Source organism: Schistocerca serialis, chromosome 1, assembly GCF_023864345.2.
Source record: "Schistocerca serialis cubense isolate TAMUIC-IGC-003099 chromosome 1, iqSchSeri2.2, whole genome shotgun sequence".
Lineage (NCBI taxonomy): Eukaryota > Metazoa > Arthropoda > Insecta > Orthoptera > Acrididae > Schistocerca > Schistocerca serialis.
Genome location: NC_064638.1, coordinates 851,105,326 through 851,120,842, shown reverse-complemented (window position 1 = coordinate 851,120,842; position 15,517 = coordinate 851,105,326). Strand labels below are relative to the sequence as shown.

General features: G+C 38.4%; 1 protein-coding gene and 1 long non-coding RNA gene across 3 annotated transcripts in view; one reads left to right on the top strand and one right to left on the bottom strand.

Moving 5' to 3' along the window:
- The window catches only part of LOC126485294 (uncharacterized), an 81,673-nt gene that overhangs the window by 32,112 nt on the left and 34,044 nt on the right, over nt 1–15,517 (bottom strand). The gene's annotated exons all lie outside the window — the stretch shown is intronic.
- The window catches only part of LOC126485257 (uncharacterized), an 80,642-nt gene that overhangs the window by 50,017 nt on the left and 15,108 nt on the right, over nt 1–15,517 (top strand). For both annotated transcript variants that reach the window (XR_007587967.1, XM_050108862.1), the window contains exons 2-3: nt 6,548–7,066; nt 7,148–7,204. Coding sequence is in view for 1 of the 2 variants with exons in the window: in XM_050108862.1 (XP_049964819.1) it covers nt 6,548–7,066; nt 7,148–7,204 (576 nt within the window). In the remaining variant the exon portion in view is untranslated. The remainder of the gene's footprint in view (nt 1–6,547; nt 7,067–7,147; nt 7,205–15,517) is intronic.

Sequence of the window (15,517 nt, the reverse complement as noted above, 5' to 3'; positions counted from 1 at the left end):
GGCCATGCAATGCTATTGCTAGGTGCTACAGCAAAAATATTGACTGACTGAAAACTGTCTATGGCACTGTCACAATAGTCTTGATAGTCAATACTTTTAAAACTGGGTAAAAGAAAGGGTCAGGATACTTGAGAATTTGTTTCCTTAGTCTATTATCAGCCACATTCTGAGTAATGGCATCATGTATCATGAATTCAATATAATACTTGCAACACTTAACATTTAAACTTACACTGCCAAATAATCCTTGTAAGTCTGTCACCAACTGCCTATAAGTTTGTCCTGATTGATTTAAAAATAATTTAAACCTGGCAGCTGCCACATGGACTTTCTCATCATAGTAGCTGTTCAAAGCATGGATTAATTCTTCATAGGTCACAAACTCTGGTGGCTAAGTGGGGAATAATTTGCAGCACACTCTATACATTGATACACCATGTGTTGATAAGGAAAAAGTACCTGGTACTTGGTGTGCAAATAGATGAGCTTCAAACTGAGCCAAGTATTCAACTTAGACTTCTCTATTCTCTTCAAATGGGTAAAACCAAGGCACTAATGATGGTTGTGTAAGTTGTGGCAGTGCTATAGCTGTTGTCATCTGATTATGATTCTCTTTGGCTGCCATCTGCATCTGAATGAAGCCCATCATCTCAGTAAGCTGCATCATTTGTTGCATCTCTAACTGAAGAAACTGCATTAGATCGAGTGTTGGTGCCAAAGGCACTTGTAATTGTGGTGCTGATAGGTGTGAAGCAGACATGGGGCTTGGGGTGGAGGGGTAGCTACGACAAAGCAAAAAAATATTAAAATTAAATCAATATGTGGCAGCATGTGAAAAAAATGGCAAGTATGGATCTGAAACAGAAATATCCTCTACCACAAATGGTAAAAGTGCAAACAAAAATGTCCAGAAAGTGGGAAAAAAAATAGGCAACAAAGGAAGTAGATTCAACAAGGTTCGACACCTAATGTTGTGGTGCGAGTTAGCAGCTGCTATGTTCTGAGTGGCCAAATGATACATCCTCATTGGTTAGGAGTATGATTGATAGCAGTGTTCATTGCAAAACTGCACGGCAAGTAGTAATGTATCACAAATAGCGCTGAGTATTTACTGATGTAGGTAACCATTTTCTTTGAAAAATACCATTATAATCAAGTAAATATTAAACTACCAGTAGGAAATAAACAGCAACCATTTAGATTTACTGAGCAAACAGTGGTGTTTTAAACAGTGCAGCTTCCTTTCTAATTTGCTTCTTTAAGTAAGGGTGGCATAAGTATGAATAGCATTAGGCAGCATAGTGATACTTTATTGTTAATACAGTTTAAGATTATATTTGTATGGCTTACTTTCATTTCTTAATCCATAAATTGACTAATCTGTCATTTCTGAAGGTTCTCCCTGTTGTTGGGATCTATAAAACACAATGGATAAATGAAGGGGTCTTTCAGGGTGAAGTCAAGCCATCAAAAATGGTTCAGTCATGAAGCACTTCTGAAAAAATGATCACTTATTTCTTTAGTTTCACTGTATGTGTATGACAACTGCTTTAGGGCAGGGCTTAACAACTTGCTGATTTTGAGGAACGTGTGTCTATTCACACTCTTGTTCACAAGCAGCTCAGTGGTGGTGTGGTGGTGAGTGAGGCAAATCTGCATGTACCATGTGGTCATGACAATACGGGAGAAGCACCAACTGTGAAATAGAGTTTTGCCAGCGGTGCCATCTGATAGCGGCAATGGCGAGTTGACATTGTGTAACACTGACATTGTTTTCACACTCCAATCTCCAGTGCAAGGAATCTTATTTTACACAAAAATGTGGGCTACCAAAATGTTTAGTGCACCTCCAGGAAGTTCAGTTTACAAAGGCAGTACTTCTTGCTACAACAGAGAATACACGAATGGGAAATATGAGGGTTCATAGTGCATATGAGGTTTTACACTTAAAAGAAAGCTCTCTGAAGAGGAAGAAATGTTACACGAATTTTCTGTTCAGATGACCTACAAAATTGTGGTACTTTGATAAAAGTCCTTCCATAACTTAATAAAATAATACTTGGTAATGCAGCTGACTAATAATGTCAACAATTTCACTTGGCACCATTATCAGAGATGACAACCAAGCCTCCCATCCAGGTTCCGGCAGACAACTTTCAGAGCCAGCTTGAAAAGTATTTGTAAAGAGGGTGTTGCATATTCTTTAGCACTCTACGAAAGTGTAGAAATTGCAGGCACACAGCTGGATGTGAAATTCAAAGCAGTGTTGAAGAAAGCATAGAAAATACAGATGATTTGTCATGGAATTTATTGGCATGTGTCTACAGACAGAGTGCCAGTTATGTTGTCGGGGGAGGGGGGAAGGAGGGACTTGAAGTAATTGATCCGTAAACCTGTAAACTGACAAAGAATATAAAGACAGTCTACTTTTCTCCAAGCATTTCCCTCAGCATCAATTTCCTTGTTTACACTAGTCTCCATACGTCTTCCCATCCTATACCCTGTGACAATGGAGGAAGAACAGTATTGGCTGCTCACAGGCCTCCACTCACTGTCTGCTCATGGAGCACATTTTCTGTGAAGCCCTGCTTTAGTATACCACTGAACAGTTAAAACTGAATGGTATACAACAGTATGTGTGCCCCCATGCCATCCATGAAATCGGGAAAAACAACCCATCTGTCAGTCATGCAACATGTCCATGAGAATGGTTGAGAGTCAGTGAGTGGGCTTTATAAAAGATTTTGTGGTATTAATCTAACAATTTCAAATGCTTGGTGAGAATCATCTAGGGTGACGCGTCCTGATGTGAGCAAACTCTTCATTACTAACATCAATGTCTTTTGCAATGAACCTGCTAAATGGTACATGTGTTTCATGAAGACCATTGATGTTATTTTATTGCAATCAAACGAAACCCATTTGGTGACAAAAATACGCATTTCCTTGGAGTCGCAAGACAGATTTAAAACACCTTCAGTGACTTAAGAAACAACCTAAGAAGAAAGTAGGCCTCTTGAAAGAAATGTACAGGGTGATTCAAAAAGAATACCACAGCTTTAGGAATTTAAAACTCTGCAACGACAAAAGGAAGAGCTAAGCACTATCTGTCGGTTTCATTTAGTTGTACATTTGTTCGCCATTTCAGCCAATAAAGTTTTTGGTCCCTTTTTCTTCGAAGGTGCTACTGTAACTGGACTACAGTATCTGGAGATGTTAGAGAATTAGCTGTTCCCTCAGCTCGAACAAGAAGCACTATAATTCATATTTCAGCAGGATGGAGCGCCACCACATTGGCACTTATCTGTCCGTAACTACCTGAACGTCAACTACCCGAGGCGATGGATCGACCGCCAGGCAGCCCGTGACAGAGCACTTCATCACTGGCCTCCAAGAAGCCCTGATCTTACCCCCTGCGATTTTTTCTTATGGGGGTATGCTAAGGATATGGTGTTTCGGCCACCTCTCCCAGCCACCATTGATGATTTGAAACGAGAAATAACAGCAGCTATCCAAACTGTTACGCCTGATATGCTACAGAGAGTGTGGAACGAGTTGGAGTATCGGGTTGATATTGCTCGTGTGTCTGGAGGGGGCCATATTGAACATCTCTGAACTTGTTTTTGAGTGAAAAAAAACCTTTTTAAATACTCTTTGTAATGATGTATAACAGAAGGTTATATTATGTTTCTTTCATTAAATACACATTTTTAAAGTTGTGGTATTCTTTTTGAATCACCCTGTATAATGTGGGGAAGAATTGCGTAAACCAACACTGTAGGTGACCACCAATAAAAAGTTGGATCTACTATGTTTGTTGTTGTCAATTATTACCCACTGTTTTATATCCATTATTTTACAGGTGTTGTGTGATTTTTCTTTCAAGAAATATATGAGTATATAGTGTATAAACTGCCAGCAACTGACACAATTTTCTTCTTCTTACCGTCCACACTTTCTAACATATAAACTTCTTTTGAAGTGCCAAAATGTACTGCAACAAATAAAGTGTCTGTAAAACACCACACTGCACAACATACTTGCAGTGAAACAGTCAGTCCCTTAAATCCATCGCCCATGGCCTGTGGCCTGCTGAGGAGCACTACAGTCCTGCGTCCATGGATAAACCGTGAAAATCTGCTGCATTACATCACACACAAACAGATCTGGCCTGCAGGTAGTTCGGTGAGACTAGATCTGAGAGACAGGGCCTGCATATTAGTGGGAACCAAATAGCTTCAGATTGGCAGGCCCGATCCATTAGATACCTGCAGAAACGGGCTGCGGTTTTGGCCCGTTGCGGAAATCCACTCATGTGGCCAGCTATTACTAGCTACAGACAGCATGTCCATGAAATGAGATTGCGGTGATCAATCCATGCAATGGATAACTTGTTCAAATACTCTGAGAATCAATAATAATGAGGATAGATAGCAACTCACCATAAAGATGATTGCTGAGACACAAACAGGCACACAGAAAAGTCAATCATCCTATCACAACTAAATTTTCAGCCATAGCTTCTGTCAGAAAATGAGAGCACACATACATATTCATACAATCGCTCAGACATAACTCACGCACACATGACTACTGTCTAAGGCCGCTGTGTCTACAGTCTCTGAGAATCAGACCTAAACAAACCACTCCTCATACCTCTCGTCGGCAGCTGCTAGGCTAATGACAAGAAGTGGTGGCAGCAGTGACTGCAAGCTGATGAGAGTGGTAGGAAGGGGAGCAGCAGTAGGAATGAGGGAGTAGGGAAGCAGTGCACTTACTCAGCTGCACCCAACCAGCGACAGTGCATGACACCTCAGTAAACAAACCATTTCATCTACCAAGACAAAAACAAGATTTTTCCAGTGGTCCCCCCCCCCTCAACGATTTCTCTAATGTATTTTAAATTCCATGATTTCCAAAGCCTCTGATTACAGATTCATTTTATTCTCCTTCAAACAGATTTGATAACATGACCTACATTGGAATACCAACTCATTTTTAGAATATAAGTTGCTAAATGTCTTTTACTTTGTCTTTCACAAAGAATCTACATTCACATCACAAAGAATCTACATTCACATAATTACTCTGGAGTTCACAATTAAATACTTGGTAGAGTGTTCATCAAAATTTTTTCAGACTATTTCCCTACCATTTTATTTTCAAACAGCATATGGGAAAAGCAAATACTTAAATCTTTCAGTGTAAGCTCCAGAGTCTCTAATTTTATTACAATGATCATTTTTCCCTATGTAGGTGAGAATCAACGAAACATTTTCGGATTCTAAGGGGATAGTTAGTGACTGAAAGTTTGTGAAAATATTTCACCACACTGAATAATGCCTCTGTATTAATTATTGCTATGCCATCTCACATCATGTCTGTGACATTCACTTGCCCGTTTTTCGATAGCATAAAATGAGCTGCCCTTCTTTGAACTTCATCAGTGTTCTCCATCAATCCTGTCTGGTAAGGAACCCGTACTGTATAGCAGTACTCCGGAAGAGGACAGACAAGTGTAATGTAGGCAGTCTCTTTGGTAGATTCTTGCATCTTCTAGGTGTTCTCACAATAAAACACAGTCTTCCATTCACCTTCTCCACAATATTTTCTGTCTGATGGATCCAGTTTAAGTTGTTTGCAATTGTAATCCCTAGGTATGTAGTTAAATCTGCAACCTCTAAATTTGTGTGATTTATTGTGTAACAGAAATTCAATGAATGCCATTTAGTACTCATGTAGGCGACATCACTCTTTTCATTGTTTACAGTCAACTGCCACTTTTGGCACCACATAGATATCTTGGGTAAATCATTTTACAGTTGGTTTTGACCTTCTGGTGACTTTATTAGATTGTAAATAACAGCATCAAGTGCAAGCAGTCAAAGAGGGCTACTCAGATTGTCTCCTAAATCATTTATATAGATTAGGAACAGCAGAAGACCTGCAACCCTTCCTTGGGTATACCATGTATCAATTCTGTTTCACTCGATGACTTTTTTGTCAATTCTGTACAACAAGGCCATACGTATGTGACATCAAAATGGTACCAGTAGAGCTAAACATAAAAAATTATCCCATTGATGTAACCTGTGACACTGCCAAGGCCTTTGATTATTTGGACCATAAAGTTCCATTCAGCAACATAAAATATGGCACTAAAGGAATATATCTTGCATGGATGAAACCCTTTTCTTCAAATGGAAATTAGATTTTTCAGAAAGGTTAACTCTACCACAGAAATAAAAGACCTTTGTATTGAGGAAAATAACACCAAGCCCACATGATATGGTATGGGTCTAGTTGTGCCCTTAACATAAATAATGTGATGATCAGTTCAAAAACAAATTAAAACCTACTGTGTGGAATTAATGGTCAGAAAATATAATTTTTTTCCTGAAATGAGATGTGACTGTCCAGAATTTCATAATTTGGTTTGATTGTTTGATTTTTTTAAAAAATGTGTAGTTTTTGTGAAAATTTCTACTGTGTTAGTAAGAATTTTGTTATTTGTGTTCTGTGCATATTTAGTTTTTGAAAATTTCAGGGGAACATATGGCAGCTGTTTTTCAACCACACTGGGATCAGCTTTACATGAGCTTGGCCACACCTTTGACTTAGGTCACTCTTCTGATGGTATAATGGGAAGAGGATTTGATAACATTGATCTGGTTTTTACTGTGCCCAAAAATGATAATGAAAACAGGACTTCTAGCAAAACATGTGCACACATTGTGAAACCAGTTTTCAGGGAATTATCACAGAATTCTACTGTCTGTTTAACAAGATTGTTACAGGTTTCATATACAGTAACACCCCTAGAAGAGAAACTGAAGCAGAAACAGGAGAATATAAACAGGAGAGCAGATTTTAATAGCACAGAGAATGTACACAATGCTAAACGACATGGAACTGGCAAGAAATTTGCCAGTCAGAGTGGTAATAATTTTGAGAAGACAAACAGCTTACAGAACAAGAAACCAAACAACACTACAGAGAAACTGATGGATATTTCTGATCATACATATTGGTCAAAAAGTTGTGCAGCTCTACTATCATACCATAGGTGAGCAACAAACACAAGAATTTCTTTTCAGTTTTTTTTGTTTCCTAATGATTGTTATTAGATTCATACTTCAATTTTCAGGTGGTTCAATGACTATACAGATGAGTTTTCTGGAGAACTGGTACTGGATTCAGTTAGGCAAGTATACACACATTTAGAGATGTAGAATGTGTAATGCATGTAATGATTATAATTAAATGCTCCTTGCTTCATAATGACAAAAAACTGCTACTTCTGCATTATGAAACTGAAGTTGAAAAGATTTCTTTTGTCCGTGTTCGAAGCTATGGTGGTGTTGTGCAAAAAAACATGCACAGTCACGACCTGAATACACATACTAAGGATGATGTGTGGCACACAAGACCAGTGATGTGATCTACTACTCTCTGGGTTTAATCGGAAAAAGTGTTTGACAAGGAGATTAAATAAAGGTCACCTTTGTTGCTTTAATCCGTGAGACAGGGTTAAATTTCACGATTCAAAAGTCATAATGAAAAGCCATACTGATATCTAATTATTTCATCTAAGATTCCGATAATTACATTAACAACAAACAGGAACACGGCTTAAATTCAGACATCACTCTCAGATTTGTAAGGAAATTAGTAAAGCTTATTGGTATCAAACAACTCTAGCCAGGTTGATTACTTTTATCTAACTGCATCTCCAGCTAGCTAAAGGCTCCACGCTATGTTCTGGGGTCTCTCTCTGTACCTAAACAGTCCACTGTCACTGATCCACACATGCGAATGCAGTTTCAAATGCTCTGTGGGATTTCCATACCAGAAAAGTGATCTAAGTGATCTCATTGATCACAAGATCCAGTACTCTGAAATGATGATGATAAACATAAACTCTGCCCCAGTGGACACATGACTTGCCATGTCAGCACCATGATGGCTGACAAGCAACCAAATGATTTCATGAACTCCAAACTGCTCCACGAAATTACTTAACATATAGGCCTTCCCGCCAATCAGAATCGGAAGCAGAATGAAAGCCTTGTTGTTGGCTATTGTCTTCTCCTGCATACCTCCACACCAAGTGAGGTGATACCGTGGTTAGCACATTGGACTGGCCATCCAGATTTTGGTTTTCCATTATTTCCCTAAGTCACTCCTGGCAAATGCTGGTATCGCCCCTTTGAAAGGGCACATCAGATTACCTTCCCCAGCCTTGAAATAATCCGAGTTCGTGCTCTGTCTCTAAGGACCTCAGTGTCAGTAGGCTGTTAAAACACTGGTCTTCCTTCCTTCCTTCCTTCCTTCCTTCTTTCTTTCCTTCCTTTCTTCCGTACTGCTGCTACTGTAGGGGGCTGTCTCCTAGTAGGATATTAAGAACCTTTTCTGCAATGGCCCTCATGGGGAAACTGTTGCCAAGTAAGCCCACCAAGTAGGCTCTGGCTGACCCTTTTAGTATGATTAGGGGGAAAAACCCCACATTCTCAGCAGCAGGAAAGTGTCTGGAAAGATTACAAAGGCAAACAAGCTAGCACATGTGGTTGGACAGAAAATGATTTGTTACACAGCCCCAACATTTCGGCGACAGATAAAAATGATTCTCCAAGGATAACGAAAATCTTAAGAGACAAGAAATATAAGTAACATATAGCAGCAATGGCTTATCAGTTGATGACCATCAGGGCCTACAATTTCAAATTTTTTTAAGATGAATTTTACCTCTTTATTTTCATGAAATAGCTCTTTTTAGGTCCAAGCAAACTGTTTTAACCTTTTTGGAATCTTTTAATGAAAGATATAATGAACACTAATATTAACATAAAAAATTTTACTATAATTTTGACACAGTTATTCTAATTCTTTGTGGAGAATGCACAATTAACTATCCCTTATACTGGCACTCAGAAAATGCATAAACAATTGAGATATTTACCCATGGTACAATTACTATCTCTTTTTATAATATTTTAATGAAAAATCTGTTACAGAAAAATTCTTTTCATGAGTCACTCACATAAAAAGACTCACTTGAAATGTGTACCTATGTATTACCACAGTCCATTGTATGCTGCAACTAACAAGGAATTTTATATTGTATTTTGGTATTTCAGTACACAGTTAACCACATTCTTAAGGTTTGTAAGCTGAAACTTTTCCTGTTGCTTGTCAGTAAATTTTTGTTGGCTGAGAAAAATCCCTCTGCAGCACAAGATGTCAATGGTGCATATTTCACTGAGGAAGTAACTTGTGGCCCCCAATGCAGTCCATCTTTAAACTGAATGTTCTTTCTTCAAGGAGGAAATAGAAAATGAGTTTACTGTAATGTATACGAGGAAGACAAACATAGATGTAGAGATTTATTGGCCCTAAAGTGATTACACAACTGATTTCAATTATCTGCACAGCTAAATAAATAAATTATTGCCAAGGTGATCACAAGACAGCTTAAGTTATGACTCACAAGCAGGGACACATGAAAACTAAAGTAACCTTTTCGAAAACTTATTCTGAATATGTTACTTTCTCTCTATCATTTATGTGATCTAACTAATGGGTAAATACTTTTCCATTTTTATTCCTAGATATTTATTAATTTTGTTTATTTGCTGTATTCATGTTCTGTCTAATTCATGAAAAGGATCAACCCACAATAATGATGGACTTTTTTTCATATCCAGGATTCCTGACAAGAATATTCCTTAATTTAGTGACATATGCTGTACCCAGTGAACTAGGTATTTCCTCCAGATACATTTGCATCTTGGAGATTACATCTACAGACTCTTTCTGTGGTACAGATGCAGACCCTAAGTGTTGAATTCCAAACAGGCAGATGTTAGAAATGAGTTTTTAAAAATGCCACGGATGCAACATTCTTTTTATTCTTAAGATGCATCTTGGCTTTTTTAATAAAAGCTGATTTACTAGAATCAAGTGTGTTTAACCTCTCCAGCTTTTTGATAGTATGCCAAGAACCAGGTGGACCACCATGTAAGTATGGGTTCGAGTGGGAGGGGAATGTTGGGAGCCATTTCCTTAAAGGACTGAATGTGGGAAAGAAATAGTCTCACAAGAGAGGAGATGATACTGTTAACCCCAGGAAAATTATTACTTTCTTCCTCTGCTAGATGGTGTAGGCCATGAGCAACGCAAGTGTGATGGATCACGCTCAGAAAGAATTCTTTCAGTGTTGCTCCCACATTTAACATATGGGCAGCACAATCTGTCACCAACAGCAAAAATTCCTAATCCTTATCTTCCCCTGGCCTAGGAAGCATAGGGTGTCTCTGACAGTGGCAGCTACTGTACTGCGGTTTGTCTTCTCCAATTCTTTACACAGGAGAAGGTGGGTTTTTCCCGGTACCATCAAATATAATTCCTTCACCATGACATTAGCTATAAATCTTCCACACCATGCAACTTTACTTTGTTGCTACAAAAATAAATAGATTCAAGTGTCATGATCCATTCCTTTAATATACCACTCTGTTGGTGGGTGTCTTTTAGTAGAGGGTGACTGAGTTTGTCCCTGTGCAGCAGCATGTGGACATATTCTCAAAACAATGATTTGTCATACATTGTGTTGTGATTTCAATATGGGCTATATTTCTTACATCTTCTGGACTATAAAAATAAGTAGATTTGAGTGAGATTGATGTAGCAGCATGCTGACACACTATCACGAAATAAACACAAATTTTATTGTGCCAAACACATTCTTGATTTCAGTACAGTGTGTAAATTTCTTTATTATATCATTCCTTAAAATGTGCCATTTCACATGAATGATCTTCCTTAGTATTAATTCAGAAAATCTATTTAAATAACGTGTTTTCAGCAGAAGCTCTCTTTAGCTCTTACTTTTCCTGGGAATGTCCTCTTTGACTCCTTTTAGGCCTATAAGTGTGATTTAGCCATTTTTTACTTTCTGTAAGGTGAAAAACCTTCAAATCTGAGCCCTGGTGATCACAGAGGCCACATATACACCTCTTTAAAACTGCCCCTCTTCCTCTGCCTTCATCCCTTTTTTTCAGAAGAAGGGGCCACTGGCTCCAAAAGTTTGCAAATTTAAATACCTTTATATGTGTGTTCTCCTGTCACTGCTTTGTTAGTGGACTTTTTTTTTTATCTACCCACTTATGTTATATCCTTTAAAACTACTGTATGAATAATGGGAAAATGGCATACAGATCTAAATTACTTGATTTATTAATTCATATAAAATAACTTCATGAAATAATTTAGCAAAAGACACAAATTAAAAAGACATTTGAAAAATACAATGTATAATGGTTCATAAACACTATCATCTCTAAAAGCAAATGTCCGTAGTTTGTGGTCAAGTGGCTAGCATTGCTGCCTCTATATCGAGTTCGATTCCTGGTCGGGTTGGGGATTTTCTCTGCCCAGGGACTGGGTGTTTGTGTTTTCTTCATCATTTCATCACCATCATTCATGACAGTGGCTAGATTGGACTGTGTAAAAATTGGGAATTTGTACAGGCACTGATGACAGCACAGTTGAGTGCTTCACAAACCAATCATCATCATCATCATCTAAAAGCAAAAGGTAACTGTTGAAAAATCAAATCTTTTGTAGTAGTCCTTTGATGATCAGAAACATTACTATTTAAAAAAAATAAGGAAATTCTACAAAATATACAGCTGAAAGTTAAAAGTAATCAAAACACATTTATGTGGCATCTGTAAATTCTAAAATACTAACAATTCTAAACACAACAGGCCAGCAAGCAAATACACTGAAGAGCCAAAGAAACTGGTACACCTGCCTAATATTGTGTAGGGCTCCCACGAACATGCAGAAGTGCCACAACACGATGTGGTATGACTCGACTAATGTCTGAAGTAGTGCTGGAGGGAATTGACACCACAAATCTTGCAGGGCTGTCCATAAATCCGTAAGAGTACGAAGGGGTGGAGATCTTTTCTGAACAGCGTGTTGCAAGGCATTCCAGATCTGCACAATAATGTTCTTGTCTGGCACGTTTGGTGGCCAGTGGAAGTGTATACTCTACAGCAATTCTGGATTTATGGGGTGTCGCATTGTCCTGCTGGCAATCCCCAGGTCTGTCCGAATGCACAATGGACATGAATGGGTGCAGGTGATCAGATAGGATGCTTACATACATGTCACCTGTCAGAGTGAAATCTAGATGCATCAAGGGTCCCATATCGCTCCAGCTGCACATACCCCGCACCATTACAGAGCCTCCACCAGCTTGAACAGTCCCCTTCTGACATGCAGGGTTGATGGATTCATGATGTTGTCTCCACACATGTACATGTACATTCGCTTTGATACAATTTGAAACAAGACTCATCCGACCAGGCAACATGTTTCCAGTCATCAGTAGTCCAATGTCAGTGTTGATGGCCCCAGGCAAGCCATAAAGCTTTGTGTCATGCAGCCATCAAGGGTACATGAGTGGGCCTTCGGCTCCAAAAGCCCATATCGATAATGGTTCATTGAATGGTTTGCACACTGACATTTGTTGATGGCCCAGCATTGAAATCAGCAGCAATTTGCGGAAGGGTTACACTTCTGTCTCACTGTACATTTCTCTGTCACACTGAACGTTTCTCTTTAGTCACCATTGGTCCCGTTCTTGCAGGATCTTTTTCTGGCTGCAGTGATGTCAGAGATTTGATGGTTTAGCGGATTCCTGATATTCACAGTACACTCGTGAAATGGTTGTATGGGGAAATCCCCACTTCATCGCTACCTCGTAGATGCTGTGTCCCATCACTCGTGTGCCAACTATAACACCACGTTCAAACTTGCTTAAATCTTGATAACTTGCCATTGCAGCAGCAGTTTTTCTGACCGCATGGCCGTATTCTGCCTGTTCACTTATCTCTGTATTTGAATATGCATGCCTATACCAGTTTCGGTGGTGCTTCAGTGTAATTAAATAACAATACAGTCAAATGGTGGTGTGTTCATTTAAAAATTACTGTATGACTGTTTTTAACTTTAGAGCACAAAACTTTGAAACACATTGTATAATAAAATCTTTAAAAATATTATTATGAGCTTATTTCTCCAAGAATATTACATAAACATGACTGCTGTCACATCTCAGTTGCAGGAAAAGCTGAGTGTAATAGCGCAACAAATGAATCACACATTGGTGAATATCATTCACTAAGTTAGTAACCACCTATCTCACAGTAGGTCACCAAAATCACATGTTATTTTGGATTCACATGCATTTACTGAAATTGTACATGCTTAACCACTTCACTGCTTTCATATCACCACTACGTATTTGCTGTACATTCAAACACGTAGCAGGATCGCTGAGGGGGATCAGGAGGGCACAGTTAGTGGTGTAGTGAAGGTCAAAAAGGCTGTTGGGGAAGATCTCTCACATTCTTTGATCAGTGATGCACCAATGGGAATTCTGTCCCCTTCCAGGTTCATGTGCACTTTTGCAGCTGTTTTCAAATGTAATCTCTACCTTACATATCATGTATGTCATTGCCATGTAAAAATTTGAAAAAGTTGCACAACTGTGACTGGTCTCGGTATCCCTGCATCACTTGAAATGTGCTGATTTAAGAGTTTTATTTGGCTCTTTTCCGATCACATCAGTCCCAAAAATCTTTTGATCATGTCCTACCCATTTCTTCCATTTCTTTTTTCTGCTTGTCTTACATTCCCCCAAACGTCTCCCACATTTTGACCATTGAGGGGCAGCTTTTTCACCACATAGCTATAATTCATCCTCTGGTTCTGGCAAATCTCTGTCACCTCCAGTTCTCAACATTAACATTAGAACGAGAGACAGGATCTCATCAATTTCTTGTCTAGATAAAACATTGTCATTTGCCAAATGATCATCACACAAAAAAATTATGAAATTCAGAAACATATTCACTTTTTCCATCTGATGATGCTGAATGTATTTGAAAAGTGGAAAAGATATTGTTTTTCACAAGTCATTATTATCAAACACAGCTGCCTTCTCTAACAGTTTCAACATCAGATTTCATCTCTTCAGATTTATTTCATTCTTCTTCTGTTTTTATATCATCTTCCCCATCAAAATTCTTTTGCTGTGAGACCTCACTATACGGGCTTTCCACAAACTCATTGTTAGATGGTAGGCCCCTCCATGTAGTTCCGTACAGCATTCTACTTCTGTAATACTGTCTACTCCTCTCTCATAACTACAGATTCTGTCATCTACATCTTCCTCCAATGCATATTCTTTTAAATTCTCACTTTATTGTGCATAAGATGGTTTAGATTCTTCTTTACTTCTTCTTTCCTACATTTCTCAAGTTTACACTGCCTAAACTTAATTCCTTGATGTGTAATTCCTTGATCTTCTGTTTTATTTCTAACTATGAATCTTCCTTCCTCTTCTCCTTTGCTTCTCTTTCCGTATTCTTTTCCTTCACCCTCTCTCTCCTTTCTCTTTCTCTTTTGTTTCCCTCTTTTCTCTCTTTTCCCTATCCTTCCTTTCACACTCTTCTCTCTACATTTGATGATTTTCCCCCATCATGTGCTCAGTTTCGATAAGCACTTCTCGAATACTTGACTGACTTTCCACGATCTTCATTATTTCACTCTCCCCAAAAATCACAGAAAAGGAAACACCTAAATTTCTGCTCTACTTATTTGAAAACAACCATTGCGAACAATAAATCATTTGCACAAAATCCTGCAGTCTGTGGGACTTCTGAGGAAGACAATTGAAACAACGCCAAACCAATCACTTGTGCCCAGATTGTTCAAACTGAATCATGATATGGCAACATTCAGCCAACAGTAATGCAATGATCAGTGCATCTGGCTGGTGAAGATGTCATGATCAGTGCTTCCAGTCAGAAAAGATGAAGTTCTGTGCAGTGGTTTCCAATCATAGCAGTGCTGCCAATTGAAAATGTTCCTTTAGTCCTTGCCTCAGAACTTCCATGGTGTCATCAAAAACACTCTGAGCCATGGCCTGAATCTATGTGCTCTTAGCAATGTATGGTGCATGAGACCAATAACGTGATGTACTGCTCTGCTGATTTAATCAAAAATGTTTTTGGTGAACCTGGTATAGTTGTCTACTGTGCCACACAATCCAGTCACATTAAAGAAGATACTGTGTTATGGTATGAGACACTGTGTTGACAACCAAAATCCGTATTCAGTTAAGAACGAAGACACAAAATGAAAAATTTGTGACTGCAGTGTGATGAAAAGTGATGGAGCGGCATGAAAACTCCTAAATTAAATTTTTAATCAGCTTCAGGCTTATCGCCTTCACTACAGTTATTTTTACAGTTGTTGCTCATTATTGTTTCACCTTTGTATCCACATGTACACACGATGAAGAAATAAAATAAAGGCACAGAAAAATTTTATCTCTTTCAAGTGAAATATGAAACTTCTGTCAGTTAAAAATGAGTTGTTATGACCATAATAATTCTTTTTTAACTGCTGTAATATTCAGGTTTCACTTGTGATAGAAATG